The 27594-nt window shown below is 40.3% G+C and overlaps 1 protein-coding gene across 5 annotated transcripts in view; it reads left to right on the forward strand.

Annotated features, from left to right (window-relative positions):
• Nucleotides 1–1186: 1186 nt before the first annotated feature.
• LOC115794879 (focal adhesion kinase 1) overlaps nt 1187–27594 on the forward strand; it is a 69272-nt gene continuing 42864 nt past the window's right edge. For 4 of the 5 annotated variants that reach the window (XM_030750564.1, XM_030750565.1, XM_030750568.1 and 1 more), the window contains exons 1-4: nt 2956–3060; nt 12104–12130; nt 22170–22450; nt 22551–22717. In XM_030750564.1, coding sequence (XP_030606424.1) covers nt 3024–3060; nt 12104–12130; nt 22170–22450; nt 22551–22717 — 512 coding nt within the window. In that variant the 5' untranslated portion in view covers nt 2956–3023. Of the gene's footprint in view, nt 1370–2955; nt 3061–12103; nt 12131–22169; nt 22451–22550; nt 22718–27594 lie in introns of those variants that run through there. The other variant, XM_030750567.1, reaches the window with a different exon arrangement.

The raw sequence follows: 27594 nt of genomic DNA on the forward strand, positions 1-27594 counted from the left end.
TGTTTTGAGCTTTGGCTGCAAGACAGTGGAGATACACAGATAGAAGAAAACACAAATGCAGCCAGCATTAAAGTCACAATAATTCTGAGTGTGTGTGTGTGTGTGTGTGTGGTGTCTCTTTATTTCAAGGCCTCTTTTGTTTGTCTTGCATTATAAAATGATGATGAATAATGTATGACATAAATCTCTTTGAAGATTTCATTTAAACATGAGGCATCAGCTCTACCACAGCTGTAGGTTCAGTGTGTCCTTTATTTTACTGTGCCTCTGTGTAGTGTGTTGCGCCATGAAAACGCAAATTGCTCAAAACTTCATCTGCACTGACATACATTTGTGATTTGTCCAGCGGGGTTAACTTAATGGCTGTCCTGTTATTGCCTGCGTGACTGAGTGGATATCAGCTTTTTTAGTGCATTCACTAACTATAACTGACTATACATCTTTTTATTCAGTGAAGAAGCAGGCAGATAAGATTATAGACAAAAAAGTGTAGTTTTATTGTGGCAGTGGCAGTTTTACTTCACACTGTGAAACAATATTGCTCTGACAATCCCCCCAACACACTCAGACACACACACCTCTTAAATCTTAAATGAAATAGAGATGCACTTCAGTGTGTGTACATACTTTACCCAGGCAAGGGCTCTGTGCTTAATTTCTTATGTTTATGTCTGATATAAAGCCTGCCAGTGACCATATATACACTAAGTGCATTAAGTTCTATTGTTTGTATAGCTTATTAACCAGAAACAACTGTGAACATAATGCATTTCCTGCTCAATTTCTGCTCAATGTAGCAAAAAACAGATTTCCCTCTATGGCCCTATATAATAACCTATATTAACTGGTCATAAATATATAAAAATCAATAAAATATCACTAGTGCATTAAATGTTGGGATTTTGAAGACCTTCAAGACCGGTGCACAGTGTAAGGTAGTTTTACTCTCCTGTGCCACTTGTTTCTCATATGACGAGAAATATGGGATAGTGTAGCATTCCAAAATCTGGATCTCACATGCAAAAACATCTTGGGACCCTTGGTGCATGAGTGGACACGTAGGGCCCCTCTCCTCCTGTCAATGAGCCCTTGCCAGCTGCAGCCATGTTGGAAAGGAGCAGGCTCCTCCAGCAGCAGCAGCAGCAACAGCGGCAGCAGTGCTAACAGCTAACGTCAGTGGACACCGACAACCGGGCACGGCGCTGTTGTGGACAAAAACAGACAGGGAGAGGGACCTGGAGCGCAGAGGCATAACCCATCGAGCCGGTTCCTATTATCAGCGGATGTATTAAGAAAATTCAGACACGCTGGCTGGATAAGGTGACCGGTTACGGAAAGAAGGTGCGGTCGTGCTCCAGGGCTGAAGCGGGTGAGTATTGATCCCACTTGGGGGGGTGAAGGACTGAGTGGGAATAGTCCTGCGTTAGCTGAGCTAGCTTAGCATTAAAGGGGGTAACACACAAACACAGACAATGGGGGTTAACGCCAGTGCACTTAGGCGTGGGTGTGTTTTTAGGAGGTGGCATCAGGGTTTAGGGGAAACACTGAGGAGCAAGCGATGTGAATTACTAGTCAATTTTTGGCACAGCGGAGTCATTTGTATTCCTAACAGACAGACAGTGGTGCAGTGGCCGAAACCACCCCTCCGTGTTTCTCCGGTGGGTGCAAAGGTCCAAACCAAGGAGGATTTCTGTCATGCGGAGCAACAACGCCTTTGCAAAACAGCTGTGTTTTGTTGAGCAACGAGTGGCTCAGACTGAGACTTATTGTTACAGGCAATGGTTTGGAGACAAAAGGGGGGCAGCTCTTGCTTAAACCTGAGCGTCTCAAGTGTTTGGGACTGCTTGCTGCCTTGTCACCCACAATACTGCACACTTAGCACTGTACTAGGCCGATTGAAATGTACTAATATATATATATATATATATATATATATATATATATATATATATATATATATATATATATATATATATATATATATAATTTTAGGGCCACAAATCATTCTTGAGCATGCTTGATGGGATTAAACAGAAATGGATGTGTATTGGTAAAACTGACAGCTCTGTGGTTGAGATTTGTCAGTCATTTGTTCCCTTTTAATTTCAGGGTTTTGCGAATCAAAGCTTCCCTGTCTTGTCTCCTGCAGATGTGTGTTTTCCTGATGTTTTGCCTGTCTTGTTTCCTGCCTTTATGTGACTGTTACCCCAGATCACAACCCTGCAAACATCCTCTAGCAGCAAAACTACAGGGTCAGGAAACCAAAGTGTGTTTGCAGATATTATGGTGTGATTGTGGACAGAATAATCACGCTTGACACGGAGTGTATGTTTGTCCTGAAAAGGGATATGACCACTTTTATTTTTTTTGTTGGGTGAATGAATTTCACTTTCTGGCGTTTTCATGAAACTGCTTCCCTTCCAGTGGATGTCTTTCTGTGTAGATACTATTAGAGCACTCATTAATGTTTTCTAGATTGCACATCCAGTCAGTGCAACAATTCATGTTTTTTCTTTCTCTTCTGTATTTGCCTCCATGTTAAATATATTTGTCATTATCTCAAAAATGTGTTATTAAAAAACAAATATGATGATTGTGAATGAGTTTTTATTTGTAGAAGTGATGTGTAAAAGGGTAAGCAGTGACTTTGTTACTATGCCTGCTGCCTGATCGCCTGTTATTTCCACTAAGATGAAGAGGCAGGGATGGGGAAACAGCTTTTCGGCTATTGGATTGATCTCTTCTCTTGTCAGTGGTGGAGGGGTGAAAAGGGTAGGAGATGAGGGGAGAACCAGTGGGAAGGGAATCAGAATTAAGCAGAAATTAGAAGAAGGCGGCAACAATTTGGAAATGAAACTCAGCCCCTCAGGTGTGTCAGTCCTAAACATTCAGTGGGCGGGTGTTTTCACTCTCCTATAAGTGACAGCATACAGTACAACTAGGAAGTGGAGAGAGAGGGGAGAGGAGCACACAAGCATTCGTGATTTAGCAGAGGACCGGGCCTCTGCGTACCGACTGCCAACATGCAGTTCTGGGATTTCCTTGGTTGCACCAATGGAGGTACGTACGTGTGTAGTCATACTGATGGCTCGGCGACTCTTCTTGGCTGTGATTGGACTGGTTTGTGGGTGCTCTGTGCCAGGCGGGTAGAAAGGGTCTGACGGGCTGAATGCTGGAAAGGAATTTGTGCTGTGCACTGCTGTGCAAGCAGTTGCATGTGAAAACCTCACAGACAGGTAAAGAGTGGAACACAAACAAACAAGATTAGGGGTCTGATATGGTCTCAGCCTGTTGTGTTTTATTTGTTAAACCTGGTTGGTTCTTTCTAATGTTCATAAATTTTTTTTTAGTTAAGTGGCACAGATGTGCTTGTTTGTATATTTTAGCCTAAATGTTTTCTTTTTCTTTCTTTTTTTTTTTCTTTTTTCCCATATTTTGCTGGCTCAGCTGGACTTGTGAATCATAGCATGACTGTGCGCTGTCCTGTCTACACTGAGCATATTTAAATTTTTCTGGGGAACAACTTTGAAATCCTATCAACCTCAAGTTGGGTTATAACAAACACTGCTGCGACTATAGTTCCCAAACAGTGCTCTCATTCTTTAGATGAACTAGCACCTATGTCAGTGAAAGCCAACAGCTACATCTGAACAACCTGGTTATTCACAGGGCTAGGTTTAACTCCTATTAAGATGATCGCATGTAACCCTGACATATCTCTCTCTCTTATGGACTGTTTTTTAATCCTAGCCTGCTATTCTTAAGTTAACCCTCTGTATCTAAGCCTTTATTCACACAGACAGCTTTTTAAGGTGGTTGAGAAAAGCATGGAGTCCAAACCTGTCGACTTCTTTGTTCAAGCCATGTTTGCTTATACTTGTACCGCACTGAGTTAAACATCTGATTTCTAGTTTTGTACAAATGCAGCAAAACAACTGCCCACAGCTATCAAATGTCCATTTTCTCGTTCACAGAACTGTGTGTAGGTTTTTTATATTGCCTTTACAGCAGAACAGATTGTCCCCACGCCTATAGAAAAAATAAATTAAGTGTGTTTGTGTCTGCAATATTAGCGTGTGTATATAAACACAAACACACCCTTATAATCTACAGTATAAAGGATGTAAAACTTCAGCTTATGATTCCAGTTAAGTTGTGTTGTCTCACGTCTTGCCTTAAATGTGGTTACTTTATTGTGCTGTATTGAATTCCAGGACACTTCAAGCTCCAACACCCATCCTGTGCCCGAGGCCATGTTTTCTGCTATTGCACAAATAACTATAGCTAAGATACCTGATGGCTTCTGTCATATTTTTCACACTTACAGCACAGGATCACAAATAAGAAGCCGTTGCTTGAAACAGTTTCTTAGCTGAAGCATCCGTCCATAAAATTTTCTTGGAAAAGGTTGTAATGTTGCCGATCGCACATAACATGAGATCGCAGAATGTAAAATATGCTTAATCGTGGACATACAGCTGTTTAGTTTCTGCTACAGTTGGTTTGTTAAAGTTAAAGCCATCTTTTGGGATAATACCAAAGCAGATTGTGTTGAAAGATCAGTGACTGTGTGACTGAAAGGAAGTGCTCATGTGTCACCATCATTCTGCCCCTATTTGCATCCACAGCTCGCTGTTTTGCTTAAGTTAATCCATGTGGGTCAGCAATCACTGCCTGTGAGGTACTGTGATTGGAAATTGATATGAACGTCTTCTCATACGGCCTGATTTAGACTTCCGTGCTGAATCTTTGTAGAGCCAAAAAATAACCTATATAAGTGACTGATGTTGTTGCCGGCATTAATGCTTGTGCGAGGTGCATTATGTGTTAATTACCTTGCGGTCGTGTGTCTGTGTTTTATGTGAGGTGCCAGCTGATAGAAACAAATAAAATACTGGGAATTTTTTCCCTCCCTCACTCTTTGCTGTGGTCAGTTTTTTTTTTTTTTGGGTGCAAACAAAGTTGTCCCTCTAGTTTTTCCACTTCTTTGTACATTACCGCACGCACATTCTGATAATTTCAGCAATCTCTCTCCAGGAATTTACTGACATCCTTATATTGATGCTATGATCATTATTCCATATACTGAGATGATTATTGACAAATGTGTTGTTCCAAAATGACTTAGCTATCATGTTACCATATTACCATTACTGAACAAAGTGATTGTGATTATTGTTTTGTTGTTGCCATAACCGGGGAGCTCTCAGCATGTTAAATATTAAAGTTCATGAAAGCATAATTAGAAAAAGGCTGAACAAGTATGGCTTGTTTGGAAGGACTGCCAGGAGAGAGCCTCTTCTCTCTAAAATGAACATGGCAACATGGCTTAGGTTTGCAAACCTGCATCTGAACAAAGCACAAGATCTCTGGAACAATGTTCTTTGTACAGATGAGACCAAAGTGGAGATGTTTGGCCATAATGTACAGCACCATGTTTGGCAAAATCCAAACACATCACATCAGCACAAACACTTCATACCAGCTATCAGCACGGTGGTGGAGGGGTGATTTGGGCTTGTTTTGCAGCCACAGGACCTGGGCACCTTGCAGTCAATGAGTTGATCTTGAACTCCTCTGTATACCAAAGTTTTCTAGAGTCAAATGTGAGGCCATCAGTCTGGCAGCTAAAACTTGGCCAAAATTGGGTCACACAACAGGACAATGATCCTAGACACAGCAGCAAATCTACAACAGAATGGCGGAAAAAGAAAAGAATCAAGGTGGTGATGGCTCAAAGTCAAGACCTCAACCTGACTGAAATGCTGTGGTGAGACCTTACGAGAGCTGTGTATAAACAAATGCCCGCAAACCTCAAATGAATAAAGCATCATTGTAAAGAAGAGCAGGCCAAAGTTCCTCCACAACAATGTGAGAGACTGATAAAGTCATTCACTGGTTCTACAAGCTGCTGTACTTTTCACCTATGTTATACATTCGGCCCTTTATCTCATACTCACTTGTATCAAAAGGTGTCTATAGCGTTGGGAGATAACTAGCAAATATATATTTATAGTACAGATAAACATATACTGTATTTGGTTTCATGTTTATATCTGACTAATGTTTCTTACATGGTTGTGTGAGAAAATGAAGTGTACCTCAAGTGTTTTGAAAGTAGGGTGGATATATTAATCCTTGAACGGTCACCTTGGCTGTAAATGTTCTTGGCCATAAATCTTTTTAATGGCAGACAGGTCTTTTCATAGAGTAAATGGACTGAGAGGAATTTATATAAAGCATATAGAAAATCAAAACTTTTGGGTGACTAATAGCAGAATCCCCTTTTCTGAGTTCTTGAAAGTATTCAGAGATGAGAAGTTTTTGTTAGATCCCACTGACGCTGTGGTTTGAGTTAGTGTGTTTATAAATGTCTGAACTGTTAACTCTGGTGCAGTGCGCTGCACACTGAGGTAGAGCTATAAAACTGCTTGTAAAAGAATGACACTATAAATCTATGAAATCAGAGGAAAAGCTGCAAGAATAGGAGGGAATAAAATAAATATCTGAGCGTGCAAGCTCCAGTCGTGCCTTGTAAGCTTTTATATAAAGTCAAAAACATTTAGTCTTTACATGAAAGTGAACATGATCTGAAATTTAATTCATTGTATTGTTCAGCCAGAGAAAAGATGTGATAACTTTACAAAAGACATTTATGTTAAAAAGAAACTTTTGGAAACAATCCATGTATCTGAATTTGTTAAGTTTAGTTTCATATACACTCACCGGCCACTTTGTTAGGTACACCTGTTCAACTTCTCAAATATCAAATATCCAAATATCCAATATGCAAATCAGATGGTGGCAACTTAAAACATAAAGACATGTCAACATGGTAAAGACAACCTGCTGAAGTTCAAATTGAGCATCAGAATGGGGAAGAAAGGGGATTTAAGTGACTTTGAATGGAGCACGGTCACCACACAACCCATCAAACCTTGAGGCAGATGGGCTACAGCAGCAAAAGGCCACACGTGGTGCCACTCCTGTCAGCGAAGAACAGGAAACTGAGGCTACCATTGCATGGGCTCACCAAAGTAAGACATTAGAATATTGTAAAAACATTGCCTGATCTAATGAATCTTGATTTCTGCTGTGATGTTTAGATGGTAGGGTCAGAATTTGGCAAAAACAACATGAAAGCATCGATAAATTGCATGAATGGTTTGGAAATAATTTCTTGCTACACTTCGGGCCCCTTACTACCAGCTTAGCATTGTTCAAACACCACAGGTTACCTGAGTATTGTTGCTGATCATGTCCATCCCTTTATAACCACAGTGTACCCATCTTCTGATTACTGCTTTCAGCAGAATAGCGTGCCATGTAACAAAGCTCAGATCATATCAAACTGGTTTCTTGAACATGTGCACTGGCCTCCACAGTTACCAGATCTCAATCCAGTAGAGCACCTTTGGGAACAGGAGATTCCTATTTTGACAGATTTGCAAGAACTGTGTGATGCTATCATGTCAATATGGACCAAAATCTCTGAGGAATGTTTCCAGCACCTTGTTGAATCTACGCCATGAAGAATTGAGGCAGTTTTGAAGGCAAGAAGGACCGGCACCGTGCTAGCAAGAAACACCTATAAGGCATTGCATCAGCTCTTTTTAAAAAAAAAAAAGATTTTGGCCGGACATTTTTGCCTTTAATGGATAGGAGTACAGTGATGATTGACAGGAAAGTGGAGAGAGAGAGAGAAGAGGAAGCCACACAGTAAAGGGCCATAGGTCAGAGTCAAACCCAGGCTGGCTGCATTTCAGCCATGTGGCATATGTTCACCTGCTCACCCACTGAGCCAAACTAGCACTCCTGCATCACTTTCTTAAAGGTCCATCTGATAACTGAGTGATAAATGGGCTGTGTGCAGCAGATGCCAGGGATGTTACAAACTTAATAAAGGATCTGTTCATTTTTATGCTCAACTCTGTGAATTCATGGGGACGCACTGGAATGTGTAGTAGTGTACATATATGCTTTTTGCTGTTCCCTTATTCACAAGGGGTAAGCACAGCAGGTAGCTGATTGATTTGGCAATTTATTTTTTATTTATTTATTTACTGCACTTGATGCCCTTCCTGATGCAATCCCAGAGGGATTTGTAGCTCCTTTTGGGATTGAACCAGTGATCTTTTGCTGCGTAAACTACAACTGTGTAAACCACTACACTACCCATTCAACATCATTTGATTAGGAACTTAATCTGCCCTATGGCTTCTGCTAATCTGTAGCCTATAAAGGCCATTACACAGGTGTCTCAGCCTGTGAAAACTTAACCTTTGTGACATCAGTGCATGTTCTGCCCTTTCTGCTTAACATTAAAAATGCAGATGTGAAAAAGTGCTCTGGTGTAAATGAGAATGGCCCCCATCTTACTTCCCTACTGGTGCAGTAGTCTTAATACTACAATACCATTTTTTTTTTTTATAGCTGCTACGTACACTGACAGCTACCTCATTAAAGCCTTAGCTGCTGCTGTGGTGACTGCTCTGATGCCGCTCTCAGTTCGATGCCCCTCTATTCTGTTGTACTCTGTTCTGACAGGCTAAGGAGCTGCAAAAGGCTGTTGTTGTTTTCATGATGAGAATGGAGTTGTGCAATGCCCGTAGCGTGGTGTCAACTGGTGTAGCCTCTGTGGTTTACAGCCAGAGGCAATAGCTTTTTCACTCCGAGTTGGAAAGCAAAAGAATAGGGCCTGAGAGCATGAGGGAGAAAATATGACAGAGTAGGAGGGAGAAGCTCTGAAGAGTGTTTATGCAACTGAAAATGACTTCAGCAGTTCTAGTGGCAGATGTATTGGTCCTGTTTTTATTAACGGGCTCTAGTTTTGGGACATTATTTGTGGATTTTAAAAGTTTGGATTAGATTTAAATAATTTCTCATGACAAAGATATGTCTCTTGAACTACATATGAAGATTTTTTGGTTTCTATGTTGTACTACCGTTATCATGCATACGGTAAATGTTTAAACTAGATGCAGCTGTATATATATCAAATTTATGGGTGATTTTTAAAGGGCAGTATTGGTTCAGAAGACTACACTTTGATGTATATTTTTAAATGCTGAGAAACATTTCAATGCATCCTTAATCCTTTGGCCGTCTTTGCTGAATGTACTGCCAGTCCTGGCTTAAAATTGCTTAGATCCACCGTGCTGCATTTATCGGTAGTGAGTGTTATACTCAGTGTGAGGTAGAGAGAGAATAATGCCAGGATCGGTGTTGTGTTGCTTTTTGTAACAGCATGCTACTTGTGGCCAGCGCTTTGGATACAACTCTGGCAGGAACAAACAGGATTATGTGTTTACAGGAAATTACCATTTATAAAGTGGTAGCGCACACGTAGAGCACACGTAAAATCAAAATATTTTTTAATATTTTGTAACTTAATACGCAGTAAATGCTTATATGGTACAACATCCATCCGTCCATCCATTCATCCTTCTTTTTTAAACCACTTATCTGGGTCCTGGTTGCAAGAACAGCACTCTAAGCAGAGATACCCGTAGAGCTTCCTCTCCCTGGCCACTTCCTACTTCCGAAGGGACATCAAGGCATTCCTAAAACAGCGGTCTCTCTCCAGCATATTCTGGATCTGCACCAGGGTCTCCTCCTTGTAGAACATTCCTGAAACACCTCACCTAGAAGGCACCCAAGAAGCACCCCAGTGCTGGTTCCTTTCGGGTTCCTTTTGAAGTGGAAGAGTAGTGGCTCTTCTCTGAGCCCCTCCTGAATGACCAAATTCCCCACCCTATCCCTAAAGGACAGCTGAGCCACCTTTCAGCAGACGCTTATTTCTGAGGCTTATATCCATGATCTTGTTCTTTCAGTCACTACTCAGAATCTGTGGCAGTAGGTGAGGACTGGAACGTAGATTGACCAATAAGTCGACAGCTTTCCTTTCATGCTCAGCTTTCTCTCCACCACAGCAGATCAGTAAAGCATCTGCATCGCTGCCAACTCCACACCAATCGATCTGTCAATCTCCCTCTCAACTCTCACTTGTGAACAAGATCCTGAGATACTTTAAACTCCTCCACTTGGGAGAGCAGCTCGTCCCCAACCCAGAGAGGGCACTCCATCCCTCTCTGGCTGACAACTGTCGATTGAAAGTTGGAGGTGCTAGTTCTCCTTCCCGCCATTTCACACTTGACTGCAAACTGCCCCAGTTTGCGCCAAAGGTCACCGCCTGATGAAGCCAAAAGATCCTCATAATCCACAAAAAGTAGTCCTGAGGCCACCTAACTGTAGATTAGCTCAGAACCTCAGAATTTGAGCTTGTTGGGTTATTCAGTTTCAGATCTCAGCAATGGTACCACAGATTTTTTTCAGATAGCTTGAACAGTAAAGCCAACACTGAAGTGCTTCAGGAGGTGACTCTAGTTCCAAAACAAGAAGTTGGGTTGTAAAGAAGTATGAGGGAAAACGACTTTGGCTTGCTTGATGTATGACCTCAGTAAACATTTTCCTAATGAGTTTATACTTGCAATTGCTAGTTTCAGTGCTTATTAAATACAATGTGGGGCTCATTTTGTAAATTATGGCTCTTACTAGAGTTAAAAAGGACGCTCAAGCAGGGTATGCTTTAGGGTGGGCCTGTTTTGTATGAGTGTGCAGTATTAAGATGGGAAAATTGTGAAGTTGGGAGGCTTCAGGGCTTTAAAGAGATGTCATTAACTGATGGGTTTTGGCACTCTGTCTACATCCATATACAGTGTGTTATTGGTGTTAAATTTATTTAATTTTGAAATATGTTGTTGAAAAACCACTCTATCATCTGACAGAGTATTGCATGAAGTACTTATTGCAGTGTTACATATTGTTTGCTGCCAGTAGAAAAAGAACATATTTAGATATCTTCTACTGTCAGCCATGTTTGCCTATATCTTTAAATAACACGGCAAATTAAATATTTTCTATCAATTTTGCACACTCATTTTTTGTCTTCTCAGGTGTTCCCTAAGAAATTGTACCACCAACCAAAAATTGTGTAGCTGTTTTTCAGCTGTGGCCACTTCAACTAATTTCTTTGCGCAACTGATAAAAATAAAAATAATTAGCTTGTACACAGCTTAAATTGAGCATTTAAGATTGAATCAGCACACACCTCCAAATGAATGCAAAATGAATATTAATCAAGTCAAAAACGTCTCATTCGAGTCTCATTAGATGTAGCTTTATGAAAAGCAGGTCGCTGACATGTTTCTCAACATGATTTTTTTGGAGAAAGTGTGACGTTCCTGCATATGTCAACACTGATGTGCTCCACTTTATGGTACAGTAACATAAGACTGGATGGAATTAGGAAGCTTTTTTTCCCCCTACATGTATTATAAGACAAAGCCTCACAGCATCCTTATTAGCATCACAGTCCTGCTGTCTGTTGCTTAGTAACCGGCAGCTGCTTAGCTTCATATTGTCGGACGTTTCCATACAATGCTCGGTTTGGTGTTGTTTTTGCATGAGAATCTGGGGAGTGAAAAACATGAGAGGTCAGGAAACAGATTGAGATTTGAATGTGAGCAGGAGGGGAAACTATTATAGCATGACAGAGCAGATATATTCTACAAAGTCATGATTCTCACCTCACGCCAGCTGTCTGGAAGGCAGGTCGCATCAAGTCCCCATCATTCATCACAGCTGCTGTGCGGCCAGTGCTCACAAACGTGTAAACCAGTGGACGTGATTAGCACGACTACACATTAATTTTTGCCAGTTAGGAAATAAATTAAGGATTTTATTCTGTTCTAGGTGGAGTTTTGGAGTGATCAGAGTCCTTTTTCTCTTTCTGTGTCTTTATTCCAGAGTACAGTACTTAGGCAAGCAGGTAGCACACATGCAAATAGTTTAAATTTATTTGTGCATGACAAATCTTCTTCTATCAGGTACTGAATGTGATGCAAAGCGAAATGACTTTAAAGTGTGCTAAATTTGATGGCATCCAGCAACAGGACATTCTCGTGTTTTTGGACACAGACAAGTTGTATCTCTACCCACTTTACGGCTGGGTGCTGTATTGAGAATTATTCAGCATGTAAGTCACTGAGTCATATCCACAAATTTATCAAAGTAAAATCTTTTATTTTCTTTCTTTTCCCAGACATTTCCAGAATATCATACTATGCCGGTGAGTACACATTTTAATTGTTTTCAACACATGAATGTATTGTTGCAACTTTGTGTCAACTAATGATAGAAATTAAAAAGTCTTGCTTTTTTAAAAGTTGACCTTGCATTTTCGACTTTGCTGTTTAGAAATCAATCCTGTAATTCTAATATTAATAAATTGTCCAATTTATATACACATACACTATTTTATATTGAAAAGGTAAAATCATGGAACCCTTTTTTTTGTTCACTTTCCAGCTTCTTATTTCACAAACTAGTGAGCAAATGAGTGTTAAGCCAGCTGCTCAGCTGTGATGCTACATATGCTGCAGACAATTGGAGTTCCAGCCTCTCTGCTGGAAAAGCTACGCAATGAAATCTTTTTTCTGTTCTGTAGAAAAAAGCAGTTTTCATACTGGGGTACGCTGGTAAAGATGTGCCAGTGATAAGCCAATATTGACCAAAATATATCAGTCAGGCTTTATTAAAACACATCGACTACTAGATGAAAGCTAGTGCAACAGTGCATGTTGATGTGTGCAGTATGCAGCACATGAATGCTTGTATCAACTTTATTTTGAGTATGTATTTCCTTTTGCACCCTTTTTTTGTTGAATATGCAGTGGATGCTGTAGTATGTTTGGTTTAGCGCATTTGCACAGAGTTGCCGTTCGGCTTTATTTTTCAGAAGATCTGATGTTATTTGATCTTACTCTTGACTCAGACTTCAAGAAGGCGGCGTTGCTGTGTCACAGAGTGGATCGAAGTTGAGTGGAATAATTTTAGAGGTATAGATAAGACATTTTATAGCGCTTAGTGCCTGTATCTCTCCATAGCTGTTGCTAGGTAACCGTTGATCCTACAGTATGTCTTCAAGCAGGATGCTGGATATTCGGAGCTGAGAAAGACCAAAACAAAATTTACATTTCTTAACTCTGGGAACTCTCAGATGGCAGCCGTAATGCTAAAGTTGAGGGTAACATGAACCTATAATCAGATGAGGCTTCCTCTGTTTGCTGGAAAACAACAACAGCACCACATCCAGCATGCAGACTGGCAGAATGTAACCTTTGTGGTAGTTAGACATTGTTGGTAATTGCTACAGGGTTGGATCCCCTTTTTCCTTCAGAACTGGCTTAATTCTTTGTGGCACAGAATCAACAAGGTGCTGGAAACATGCCTCTGAGATTTTGGTCCATATTGACGCATTTGCTGCAGATTTGTTGTCTGCACCTCCGTGATGCGAATATCTTGTTCCAGCACATCCTAAAAGTGCTCTATTAGAATGAGATTCGATGTGTGGAGGCCATTTGAATACAGCAAACTTATTGTCATGTGTTCAGAGATGCTCTTCTGCATACCTTGGCTGTAATGAGTGGTTATTTGAGATACTGTTGCCTTCCTGTCAACTCAAAGCAGTCTGCCCAGTCTCCTCCTCTTCACCCAGAGAACTGCTGCTCACTATAAACCCTAGAGATGGTTGTGTGGGAAAGTCCCAGCAGATCAGCAGTTTCTGAAATACTCAGAACCAGTCCACCTGACACAACAACCATGTTCAAAGTCACTTAAATAATTTTGTCTTCACAACTTCATGTTATATATTTTTAATTTGTTATACATGCATGAATTTGCAGAATTAACACTTAAACATTAAGCTTTGGTGGTGATTTATTTTGTTTTTTTTTTATATCAAATAAAAAAGTAAAGTATAGCAAAAACTAAAATGCATAGACATCCTAGCATTTAAACATGTTTCCTGTGTGGCTGCGCATATTCTGTGAGCAATTGTTTGCATTGTTTTGCTTCTAGAAGCTTAGCTGTAAAGTGTTTGCAGTTATTTTGTGTGTTGTCACATTAGAGGCATATAATATTAGAGTGAAGCTTGCAGGCTGCAGGAGCAGATGGAAAATGTGCAGAGAGGAGGAGAGTGTGGACAGAGGGCAGTATAGACCTGCTAAGGACTGCAGAGTCAAAAGGGAAGTATGGTGTAATGAAATGTAGACAAACAAGTGTCGTCGGGGTAGGAGAGTGGAATGTATGTTTTCAGTGGCTAATCACTAATCCTGGTAAAACCCTGTGTGTGTGTGTGTGTGTGTGTGTGTGCCAGGTTTGTGTGTTCATATGAGTTCCTGTTTATCAAAGTCAATGTGGTCCTTTTTAGCATACTGTCCAATCAGCACACCTACTTTCCAATGCATCAAGTCTCATTTACAATATTTCTATCTATCTTTTTTCCTCCTCTTCCTCTTCCCCTCTGCCTTACACACACGCGCGCGCGCACACACACACACACACACACACACACACACACACACACACACACCCCTCTACAAACACACCAACATCCCCCTCCCTCCATGGTTCTGCCTGTTAGCGATCAGAGCAGCTTTTTCGCTGCGTGGTCGCAGCAGCTTAGAGCAAAAACACAGCAGAGGAGAAACACTTGGCTCACAAACACACTCTCACTTTTTGCTGACACTCACATACAGTCACTTTCTTTCTCATTTCCTATGCATTTCCCCCTTGTCTCTCTCTCTCTCTCTCTCACTCTCATACACGCACGCATACAGTCTTACACACTCTCTCTTTGGCTTACACACACTATGACTGTCCTTAAAGATTTTGCTGGATGGACTGTGTGTGTGTTTGGTTGCAGTGTTGTATCTGTGTGTGAGAGAGAGGTTGGAAATGATGTTGTAATCTAGCTGCTTTTCCGCTGCCACCGAAGGACTAAACGACTGACTTCAAAATGGATTTACGGCATCAAACTTACTCCTGTTAAACAATTTTTCTCTTCGTAGTCCTACTTCCATCCTGACCTGCTTTGCATCACAGCTTTTTTTTTTTTGCTCATTTATGTCCCTCTCTAGCGTCAGATACCTGCTCTGACCTGGTTAACTCCTGCTGGCTCTGAGTATTGTGGGAAAGCTTTGGAGGACGTGAGGCTCAGCTTCGCCCCGCAGTTTCTCTGCCTTTCTTTCATCATCCTGCTCGCTTCATTTATCCCCCCCTTTGGAACTCAAAATTGTCTTTTTCAACTCATCTTTAATTCTAACTGTATTTCATCTTTCTATTTTTTTTCAGCTTTATGTCTTTGCTTTTTCTTTCTGCCCCTTGCTTCAGTCACTTTTGTTTTCCTTTCCCTCATTCAGCTCAGTTTCTGTGCCCTACATTTCTCACTGATGCCTCTCTCACTGGTCTCCTTGCTGTGATCTGTTTTGCCATCCCCTTTGGACAGCATTGTGGATTTACTGAACAGAAAATAAAAAACTACCTTCCTTGGAAAATGAACTTTTGATGTCATTTTATGGAGTCCTACTTATCCAGCGAGGGCTGTCACATATTTTGTAACCTGGAAATTTGACGTGCAATGCCAAACCCGGTGGCTGAAGATTTACGGCTGTGGGGAAGAAGCCTTTGAGTTTCGTATCAAGGACTGATATATTGGATCACTAACTCTATATGGATGACCTGAATTTGATATTTTGTGGAGATTTATTGGCCTTCAGGATGGCCTAGTGGGCAAGGAAATCATCAGTCATGAGTATCTTTTTCTGGAAGCTTCCACAGAAGTGTCCTTGAGCAAATTACTGAATTATCTCTACCCTCAGAGGCTCAATCTCCTTGAGGTGAAAGAGCTTCCTGAGCGAGGATCATTACATATTATGTTGCAAAATGTTCTGGGTGAGAGGACATGGCAAGAGTTGGACGGACTGATTATAAGAGCTGGAATCCAAGTCATGAAGTGAAGTAATGTTTGAGCAAGCTGTGGAGAAATGAGTTGCAGTCTTGTGATCGGCAGCTTGGATTTTCTCACCAAATATTATACATTAAGTATTTATTAATGAGATTATTGTGCAGAAGAAGCCCTTATGGACCTCTGTCTCAGTATTATTTAAAGGATCACACATTTGCGTCTTCTCTCTCAGCTGCACTTGTAACGCCGTGTTGTCTGATGTACTGACTGCTACAGCACAGACAGCAAGACTGCCAGTGTTTTCTCTATTTGATGTGTCATCAGATTGTGGAGTACAAAGGATATTTGACACTCTTTATTTCCTTGTATTGGTTTATTTCCTTTACTGGCATTGTTTTCAGTCCTTGGACACGAATTGATTTTTAGTTATTTATTTTCTACAATCGATACACTTTTCACCAAAAAGAGTCCAGTCACCAGCACAACAAATTAAAATTTTTAACTTCTGGGGAACTTTTTTGGGTATATCTCTAGTTTCATTTTTAAAAAATTATTTGTGTCTTCAGATTTATCTTCTTGGGTTCTTTTTATTGTTGCAACAAGCCAAATGAGGAACTGCCCCTTGTCTTAGACTCTATGCTGTTTTCAGGGCCCAGTAGTTTTGTCTGGGCCCCGTGGCCAGACCTGGAATTGCTCCCCCTACAGTACAAATGGAAAGCAGCGGCTGCATCCCTCTCTGCTGGACCAAGGGGGGCTGCATCTATGCACAGCACCCCTTACCAAGTAGGTACTAAGAAGCATCAGTAGAGTTAGTGGTAACATGCTGCATGAAAACTGGAGATCTATAGCATGCATTGTCCGGTTAGATTTTGTTATTACTTTCCACTTAATATTTTACTTAAATAATAAATCAATAACATTGATTATCCAGTTTGAACTATTCTTTAATACAGTACACTGTTCCTTCACTAGGTGCATATATGTTGTGTTTGTGTTCACTATTGGATATAGTTAGCCTGGACAAGCTGAATAGTATTTTCATCACGCTGAGCTTTGGGGACATTCTTACAGTATACTACAAGACACTGAGCTCTGCCCTCTGTTTCTGTTTGCTGTCAGTATTTGTTACACACGAGGTCCAGTTGCAGTAATGGCTAAATTTATGGCTGGTTCCTTCACGAGTCCTTTTTACCACTGGAAAATGAATGAAAGTTGCCAAAATATGTGTAAAAGTGAAAATGAGCAGCTCTCGTCACTAGTTTTAAATTGGATTTTGTTTGCCCTAGAAGCTCCTTGTAGGGTGGCTGGTTGCCAAAGCTGTCTAATGAGTTGTGTTTATCAGTCCATGTCCACAGCACTTGATTAAATACAGTAGGAAAGTGTGAATATGAAACATGCTTAACCATAACAATTGATCTTTTTTGCCGTTTGTTATATAGTGCGAGCAACAGGAAAGTGGAGAGAGTGTGTGTGGGAAAACACAGCCAAGGGTGTCAGGTCAGAGTTGAACCTGGGTTGCTGCATTTAGCCACTGATGCATGTTTCTCCAGTCGCCTTACTTTGATCTGTTTTGCCATCCACTTTGGACAGCACTGTGGATTTACAGAACAGAAAAGCTACCTTTCTGGGAAGACACATAGCCAAGGGTTTTAGATCAGAGTCTAACTTGGGTTGCTGCATTTAGTCTTGAGGCATATGGACATCTGCTCAACCTGTGAGCTAAACCAGCACCTCAGCAGTCTTTCTTTCAGAATAAATGGTAGAAACAGTTTAACAATTTAACTTTGGTTTAAAGTCCAAATCCTCAGTTTGCCAGATTTGGAGCTTTGTCGTATTTGTGTTGGGTTATGATGCTTGTAAATCTTAAGTCTGTATACACAAACTAAATTATTTAGGTTACTGGCCCCTCACAGTGTGACTATAGAAGCAGTTTCATACAACCACACCATTAGAAATATGGTTTCTGGTTCATTAAAAAAAATAAATAATATTGAACTATTTATATATTTCCAACTCATATTTAGTCTTCACACTTCTTGTCCTCAGTCTAATATAGATAATGTGTATGGTTGGAAGTAGAGAGAAATGCACAGGGATAGGGAGGGCAGAGGAAATTGAGGATGAGAGAAAGATGAGAGGGAGGAAGGAAGAGAGGTGGTTCAATCAAATGGATCAAATGGACTTGTGAAGGCAATGGCTAAAAAGGTCTGTAAGTATGAGAAAAGAGACAGGAGGAGTTTAAGAGTGCGAGAAGAAAAGAGAAAGGGTGAAATCATGGGGAAAGAACCTTTTGGGAGGTTTGATATATGAGAAACAGAAGAGAATGCAAAAATATGCAAACTTCAGAAAGAGAGGCTTGATTAGAGGGATGTGAACAACTGAGGAGGAGAGAAAGAGAATGGGTACAGAGATAGAGAGCCCAGGTCTCTGTTCCTCCAGGGTTGCGCTAACCCCAGTAACCCAGATACCCGTTAGAAAAGGAGATAAACTGTCCTCAAGCTGCTGCTGCTGTGGGACTGAGCTCAACTCCAGCCTTCTGTGGTTCAACAGGCTTACTGTCAGTCAGTGGAGCCCCACTGAGAGTGCGGGTAGTGGGTCTGGAAGCTGCCTGCACCCCTCCTGGCTGCCTACTTGGCCTAGTTGATTTGATTCATCTCTTCGTGTGTGTGTGTGTGTGTGTGTGTGTGTGTGTGTGTGTGTGTGTGTGTGTGTGTGTGTGTGTGTGTGGGAGGGCTTGCATGTGGGAATTTAGTGCAGTTGCACTGAGCAGAAATTGGTGCAAATGAGAGATGATGTCATTTGTTCTGTGTTGTGCACCTATTTTAAAATGGTTGTTAATTTGCATTTAGAGCCATACGTGTACTGAACTGTCCTAATTGCCATTGAGTGTGTGTTTATATATATATATATGCATGTGTTATTAATATGATTATTATAGCAACACAATTTAGAATAGCTAAGCTACAAGTATTGCCTTCTAGCCTATAGTACATTATATAGATTTCTTCTCATACTTGCAGGTATGAACACAACTTGTTTTGATAAACATTTCCTATGTGTGATGTAAGCGTATTAGGATTATAAAGTGGCTGTGTGCATGCACCGAAATGTAGGTATGCCTACTTCTCTAACAGGATTTAGCAAAGCTCTATGTAGTATTTAGGTTATCGGTGCATGTAGGTGATTTTGTGCTACTACTGTGTTTTATGTGTACGTGGTGGTGTGTTACAACGTTGGAGTGCTTAATATCTAATCTGATTACTGACTGACCGAGTGAAAGCAGCAGATGGCCGACTGCAGTTTTGCGACTCTGTAGCTGAAATGCTGCAGTTGCCTAAATTTAAAAATAAGTTGCAGTCAAAATAATGCCCCCAATACATTTTTTAACATGCCCCTCTGAGACAAGGCATGAAAGCTGGAGCTAGTGCTGTTAAAACAACTGAGGAACTGTTGGGCAACTGCATCACAACTCTTTCTGGACTCACAGTCGGGACAGGGGTTTTCACTAGTGTTTTAGTGTATATTTACCACCTCTTAAAAATTAAACTAAACTGAGACAATGCTGAAAGCATTTCATGAGAAATATGAGCAAATGATGCACCATACCTCTACTTTCAAATGCAGGGTTGATTGGTGGTAGGATTGTTCATATCAAATCGATACTTTAAAAGAATGGTTCAGGAAGCCTGGAAATTTGAAGCATTAAGCAGAGCTAATTTGCATATGCCTCCTTATGAAACTTGAAATTTCAGCTGCTGTCAGAGTAACAGTAGAGGGATTATAAAGTTCTTTGCTGCAAAGCCCCACTAATATATTTATTATGTGCAGAAAGATGGTAATGGTTCACCTTTAACATATCCATCTGGGTTTCATCAGATGGATTCAATGGATTCAGCAGTTATATTAAAAAGGCAGTTGGTCATTGTTAAAAAGGATGGTATAGTGGTAATATTAATGGGATTATTGGGGATTGTTACAAGCCACCTAATAATCCTAATATCATAGTAGTATCATTTTAATTGGATGATGATAGTAACACTCTAGGAGGGGCATTTATAATCTGATCTATTAATCTACTTTATTTATGCCTTGAGGATTTGTTGGGTGACCATTATACACTGACCTATATGCATTACAAGCACAGCATGAGCTCTTTCTCTTTTCATAATGTAACCTTGTACAGCATGATGTAATCTAGGTAGAATATTAATTTCTTTTAAATTTCAGGGACTTCTTGCATTTGGTCACTGAGAGGTTGTGATTTTAATACAACAGGGTGCGAATAAGGAAAAAAAAGGATGCAAACATTATGGCAGTCTTCTGATGACCTGAAAGTCAGAGCGAACAACAGTCACACTTGAGCGAACCAACCCCTGATTTTAAAAGACGCTAATTTTAGCACAGTAGTGGTGAGTTTCCTTTAGCTCTGGCTAAACCCTGGATTCACAGAATAATGAATCAGATGAGTAAATAATCCATGTGCGAATCTACAGACAGTAAAGCTAATGCATCACCTCTGCATAGATCCAGGAGACAGACAGCCACACACACACACACACACACACAGTTTTGATACAGCAGATTCTTATAAGAGAGTGCTGAGTCAAGTCATCAGATGCATACTGTCCTCTTTTACATTTCTGTTGCAGTCACTACGCATACACACACACACACACACACACACACACACACACACACACACACACACACACACACACACACACACACACACACACACACACACACACACACACTTTTATCTGTCTACCACTTCTAGCTGTAGGTCAAACTGTTAAAAGTGTTCCCTGCATCATTCAGTCTCCATAAATCTGTCTCAGCTTCTTTCAAACTTTCTAACAGTTCTTATCAATAGGAAATAATCTGGCTGTGACCCAACATCTGGTAGATGTTAATGATACAGATCACTTTCACATTTTGTCAAAGATTGCACTTTAATTACTGGAAATGAGCTGTGAAGTAATTCTGATTCACTTCACTTGCATCTAATTTGTTACCACATGATAGCCAAAATTCACAGTCAGCTGAAACCAGTCTCTGCAGTGATGATGACTCAACAAAAGCCTGCTGGGATGACCAGGAAGCAAGATTGTGACACAGGAAGCATCAGGGTGTGTGTCAGGCACAAAAATGCTGCAGAAAGAGGGACAAATCAGCAACTTATGAAGGGTGAATAGGTGAAAGAAGAGTTAGAGACAAGAATTTGTTAGTATTTGTTTATTAGGCAAGCCAGCATTTTTATTATAAGCAAAATGTGAGACTCAAAATGTACTTCAGCTTGCTCTTTTTGATAGGGCTATTTATTATTATGCTCATGTCATCATGAATTTGGGAAAGGAAAAACAGAAATGCCTTCTATACTCCAGCTGCATTGCACTTATGATATTCAATGATTTACATACTTAACTGGTTGAAAAGGCTTCTGTAAATTGAGCCAAAACCACTCTCAGTCAACAGCAGTTTTTCCAGAATAGTTTAGTTATCCTCACGTATCTTTTAGATTTTAGGAAACACCGAACTGGAGACAGCAGCTTAGGAGCTACACAGAGATGTCGCTCCACAGAAGTTCAAATGTGGCATGCATCAGCTCCATCTATGCCGCGCTGCAGGTGGGACTGAATCATCAACCCACTTGCAGATAGTCAGTCTGAAAGCTGTCTCCCTGCTTGATTTAGCAGCTGCTGTCCTCCTTAACTACATGATTTCCCACTGGTTGAGGATTTATTTTCTAGAAATCTTTATGCATCCATTAGATCCTCATTAAAAGGCTGCAGGTTATTGTTTTGCTTGTTTAGATTGACTCACTGACTCCTCTGACATAACTACTCTTCATCACACACTTATACATGAGACCTATTGTTAAGTCATCAAACTACGTATACATATATGTGCATGTTTTCTCACACACACGCACACACACACACACACACACACACACACATACATATATATATATATATATATATATATATATATATATATATATATATATAAAAGGTTTCTTTTACCGTAGCTGCAGTTGTGTGAGAGTTGTGTAGAGGTCTGAAATCTCTTCTCCACTTCAGTTTGTTTAGATTAATTCTTACATGGCTTTATGAATATTACTATAATATGTTTTTGTGGGGACTTACAGGCTTTGATATGTTTTTACCCTTTCAAATTTGTCTTAAGGATTGAAGAAGCATGTATTGTTTTTTTCTTATTCTAAATTTACTGAATTTTCTTTTTCATTTAAGGTGTGCAGTGCTCCCTTCATACATAAGATAACTTATCTCTTTTCAACTCAGAATACAAGTTGATTCATGTACTAGGTCCTTATTCTGTGTCTTCATCTTCTTTTCAGAATATGATGGCCAGTTAGCCCCAGGAGGAGCATCTGAGTCAGGCATGGCATCGTCTTCCTACTTGGAACCCAACCTCAACCACTCCTCAGCGGGTGGCTGTGGGGTTAAATCCCGGTCTGGAATGCCTGGTGGACCCAGCACCAGTGGCTCTGCTGGAGGTCTAGAGCGCCCTCCAGGCTCCATGGACCGCGTTCTTAAGATCTTCCATTACTTTGAGACAAACAGTGAACCATGTACATGGGCTAGTAATATCAGGCACGGAGATGCTACAGATGTCAGGGTAAAGGGCACAGACATTTCTTACCTGTGTAGCTCTTTATTGTTGTTATTTATGAGATTCTCACTTTTCTCTTTGTTCATCCAACCATTTGTTTCCACAGGGTGTAATCCAGAAGATAGCAGAGATCCACAAACTGCGCTGTGTGGCCTCTTTGGGTCTCCGTCTGACCCATTTGCGCTCAGACGCTCTCCATTGGTTACACCCTGATTTGGGTGTGTCTCATGTGAGGGAGAAATATGAAAAACAGCACCCGCAGGAGGAGTGGAGGTAAAAATATAAGATTCTGTGTTTTTGCTCAGTATCTGCCCCCCCCACTGCTCATTTCTACTATTCTCTGACCTTTTCCCATCAGAAATAGTAAAGAACAAGGTTTAAGTATGTATAGACTAGAGCCTGACTGATACTAGCCTTTTGGTGGGTGATACTGATGTGAAAAAAGTCTGATATCAACAACGGTTAAGATTCTTCATACAAATAAACAGTACAGTAATACTGAAAAGCAGAAACTATTGAAACACATACAAACATAAATACATAGTACAGTATATAAGGCAAAAACAGAGTTTGTACAATACTAAGGAGCTTTAAAGTCGATATTTGGTGTAACCACCTTTATCCTTCAGCACAGCTTGAACTCTCTGAGGCAGATTTCTTATCATTTCTTTAAGCAGTCTTCAGGAATAGTTCTCCAGGCTTCTTGAAGGACATTCAAAGCTCTTCTTTGGATGTTGGCTGCCTTTTGTTCTGGTCTTTGTCAAGATGATCCCACACTGCTTCAATATTGAGGTCCGGGCTTTGTGGTAGTGTTGTAGTCAAGACCACCTAACCCGAGACCGAGACAAGACCAAGACCAGAGGGTATCGAGACCGAGACAAGACCAAGACTTTTAGGGTCCGAGACCAGTCGAGACCAAGACCGAGGGGGGGCGAGACCGAGACAAGACCAAGACCAGTGCCTGACACTACATGACACAATAAAATGTGAAACATGATCAAAATCACTTCTCAAATTGATCTGAAAGATCCGCATTCCCATAAAATCATCCTGATATTAAACACTCACAGCTCAAATAAATATAACCATCTTTATTTAATACTCCTGGGTGACTTCTATCATTTATCACAGAATGTAAAACAATTATTCATAGTTCATCACAATAGTCTTAACTTTTCTCTGCCTTTCATAAACTATGCATAAAGTTGTGTTGTTTTTAAACCAACAGCCTTTGTAAAAATGGGTGCTTTTTCAAAACCACATAGCTAAATGTGTAAAACTGAAAAAATGGCAAACACTCATCAACAGTAAGAACTAAAGCCTTTAATCTTATACAGATTAAAGCTGCAGGATGTAACTTTTATAAAAAATCTGGTTTTTACATATTTGTTAAAACTGTCACCATGTCAGACAGTATGAGACCGATAATCTGCGAAAAAAATGGAGCTCCTCCACCTCCTCCCTGAACCGCTCCCAGTCAAAAACAACCGGTCAGAGCCAGGAGGAGGGTCTTAGCACTGTCAATCACTCCTGGTGTATGCTGCTCAATGTAGTTGTGTGCAACACTTCATAATTTGGTATCGATCCTATGTAAAGTAAACACAGGGCCATTATCACCGATACTGATACCAATACTTTTTAATAATTATGAAGAATTTCCATGAAGTTTAATTGGTTTGAGATTTTTTTCCTTTGGATCATTAATTAGTTAAAACCCAGAATAGAATTGGGCAAAGTTTATATGTAAGTAGAAAATACTTTATCAAAATAAAAGTAATTGTTCTGAAACAATAGAATAAAACATTTTTCCCCATAAATTGATGTCTGGATTTTTTTTTCATAAATTAAGTGTACAAAATCATCACTCAAGAACAAATGCAAACTTTTTTCCAGGTAGATTTTTCAGAAAGTATAATAAAAAAATGTAATAAAAAATGTTCCTTCATTCACTAATTTTCTACAAATTTAAATTTAAATTTGATTTAAATGTTTCATAGCAAAATCCTTTTTTTCCCCAAATAAAATATGTTATGCATCACATGACAGTATAACAAAACACTGTGGGGAGGGGAGGAGCAAAGTGCTCTGTGCTGTGACAGGAGCGACACTTAGACAGTCAGCTCGCATCTTTGATGAAACCGCAGCACTGCATACAGGAGAGAAACTGAAGCCAAAGTATCGATCTCATCACACTGATATTGATCAATACCAATACAACGTTGGCATCCATATTATCGATATTAGGATCAATCTGCCCACCACTAGCTCAATGTACTAATGGCGGAGAAACAACTTACTTACTTCTCTGCTGTTACCATTGGTGGTGGCCATGGTAACTTCCGGGTTCTAGCAAGAAATATTCCTCACCCCAGCACTAATGCTAATGCTAATTAGTAAGCTAATACTAACCACTAAATGCCGCTCCCACTTGTTAATTGAGTGATGGGGCCTAAGACATAACCAGAAAGGAGTAATCAGTTTTTTTGGACGTGTAGTTACATTTCTCGAGGTGCATGTCAGGTTTGCTTCAGAGAGGATTTTCAGTTATACACAAAGGATCAATGCAGAACTCTAAATCAGGCCTTATTAGATCGATAGAATGATCATTTTTGCATATAATCCAGAAAAGTTACATTTATACATCAAGCATTTAATGTGTCCCAGAGTGCCGTTTCCTTCCACTGTGTTTGCAGAAATCACATAAAAAAATACACAACAAAAACATAATCCAGATTCCTCGGCTGCTAATAGCATTTCCTACATTTGAATATCAGCCACCATATTGTGAGCATAAACTATCACGTTTTTAATGCAACAATAGGAAGTGACATCATCTTGCTGGGAACTGTAGTATTTTATTCTTGAAGGCCTCTCATAGCTCTACTGGTGCTGAAAACTAATGTTTGACTATGGCTTTCTGAATACAAGTAGGGCTGCAACTATCAATTATTTTAGTAATCAAGTATTTAATTGATTACTCCGTCAATTAATCAAGTAATTGGATAAGAAATAATTTTTCATTTTAACAATTCATCAGCATATTTTAACTTCCGTACTGCAGATGTTTCTCTGTGTGAAACAAACAGGGTGGATGGAGCAGCTACAAAGTTCTCTGTTCTTCATGTTGCTGATCAGGTGGTTGATAAAAACATTTTGAAGGAGCCCCTCTGTACTGAAGGGGGTGGAGGGGGCACCGAACGATTGCTAGTGCTAATGGCAGCCCCCCCTTTCCCCAGTACACTGTGGTTATAGATCTGTTCTGGTGGCTACAGCTGACGTAAAGAAAAAAATAACAGCTGACATCCTCTGCACAACACGTGCGCACATTCAAACATGCGCACTCACAGCACAGAGAAGTGGGGGCGTGAAAAAACATCTCAGCGATCCACTCGCGTTAAAGGGTCGTTTTTGTTTTTTTTGGAAATGCTCCGCTTACACGGAGACACCTGAGCTGCAGAGCTGAAACCAAACATCAAAGCAACAAATTTGTGTCGAGGATTTTTAATAATCGAATTGCGTTATTCCAAGAATCGTTGCAGCCCTAAAACTTGCATTAAATTTTTAGTTTGTGTATCAAAATACATGAAGGTTGGTATTTACCTTTCATGCTGGGATTTTTTTGTTGAATCGGAAGCCTGAAATTTTCCTTTGATCTTCATTTTCCCTCTTACTTCTCTTCGTGTTCATGCAGTTATTTCGATTTATGCAGCACACGCGTGACCATAGTGAGATCAAACATACACATTGTGAATGAAACTGTCCGTGCTCTGTGGTAGATTGCAAACTGCGGTGAAATGATACAGGCGTAAGCAGCGATAATAGCAGCGACCTAGCCGGGGCGGAGTCTGTGAGGTGCGCTCCTTTGAGAGGCAGAGGAGCGCAATATTTGTGGGATTTGAATCAGTACGTTTTGCATCCAATAAAAGCAAAGATGTTAACAAATAAATTGGACAGTATTCTGGCAATTTAGTGATATTTCCACAGCTGTGGTCTTGACTGGTCTTGAAATAAAATCCCGAGTCCGCAAGGTCCGAGTCCATGACAAGACCGAGACCAAATGCGGTCGAGTCCATGACAAGACCGAGACCATCAAAAAGCGGTCTCGAGACCGGTCTCGAGACCAAGACCGATCTCGAGTACTACAACACTACTTTGTGGAGGCCAGTCCATGAGCGATAGTGTTTCACTGTGTGTTTTTTCTATTCAGGTATGCTTTTACTGCATTGGCAGTGCGTTTGGGATCATTGTCTTGCTGAAAAATGAAGCCACTGCCAATCAGAAGCTTTACAGATGGTATTGCACAGCAAATGAAATTCTTATGGTACTTTTCTGCATCCATAATTCCATCAATTCTGACAAGATCTCCAACACCACTGGCTGAAATACAGCCCCAAACCATGACAGAGCCTCCACCATGTTTTACAGGTGGCTGTAGACACCCTAACCTCTCCTGACCTCTTCCATATACATTGACAATGATTTTAACCAAAAATTTCAAATTTGGATTCATCACTTTATAACAGCTGTTGCCACGGATTTTTCAGTCCAGTTCTTGTGTAATGTGGCATACCTCAGGCTTTTCTCCCTGTTTCCCTTCCTTAAGAATAGCTTCTTGACAGCCACCCTTCCACTGAGAGCATTTCTGATGAGCTTCAGTAGATGGATCAGCTGACGAGCCCGATGCAGCTCTCAGGTCCTGTGTCACGTCTCTGCTTGATTTTTTTTTTGTCCAGTTTCTTAAGGACATGACTTTCAGATACTGTTCATCTGCTGTAGTTTTTTTTTAGGCCTGTCACTTCTTCTTTTGTCTTCCACTTGTCCAGTTTAATCAAACTTTTTAACGATACACTGCACACCATGCCACGATACATCAAGTTTTTAGCCAACAGCTCTTTGGGAATCACCTTGTTGGTTCAAATATATAATTTTATTCCTGTCAAACTGGTATTTTTTGTATATTCAAAATGGAAACAAATGATGTGTTTCTGTGACAGACTGTTAGTAACAGTGCCTAAAGATACACATTAAAATTGTTTCTTTGCTAAATTGTCTGTTATGTGTAGACAACACTGGTTCATCCCTTCAGTAAAAGCCATTTCACACCGGATGCGTTGTGTAAAAACGACACGAAATTCTGAATCTTTCGGCTG

The sequence above is a fragment of the Archocentrus centrarchus genome, chromosome 16, assembly GCF_007364275.1.
Source record: "Archocentrus centrarchus isolate MPI-CPG fArcCen1 chromosome 16, fArcCen1, whole genome shotgun sequence".
NCBI lineage: Eukaryota > Metazoa > Chordata > Actinopteri > Cichliformes > Cichlidae > Archocentrus > Archocentrus centrarchus.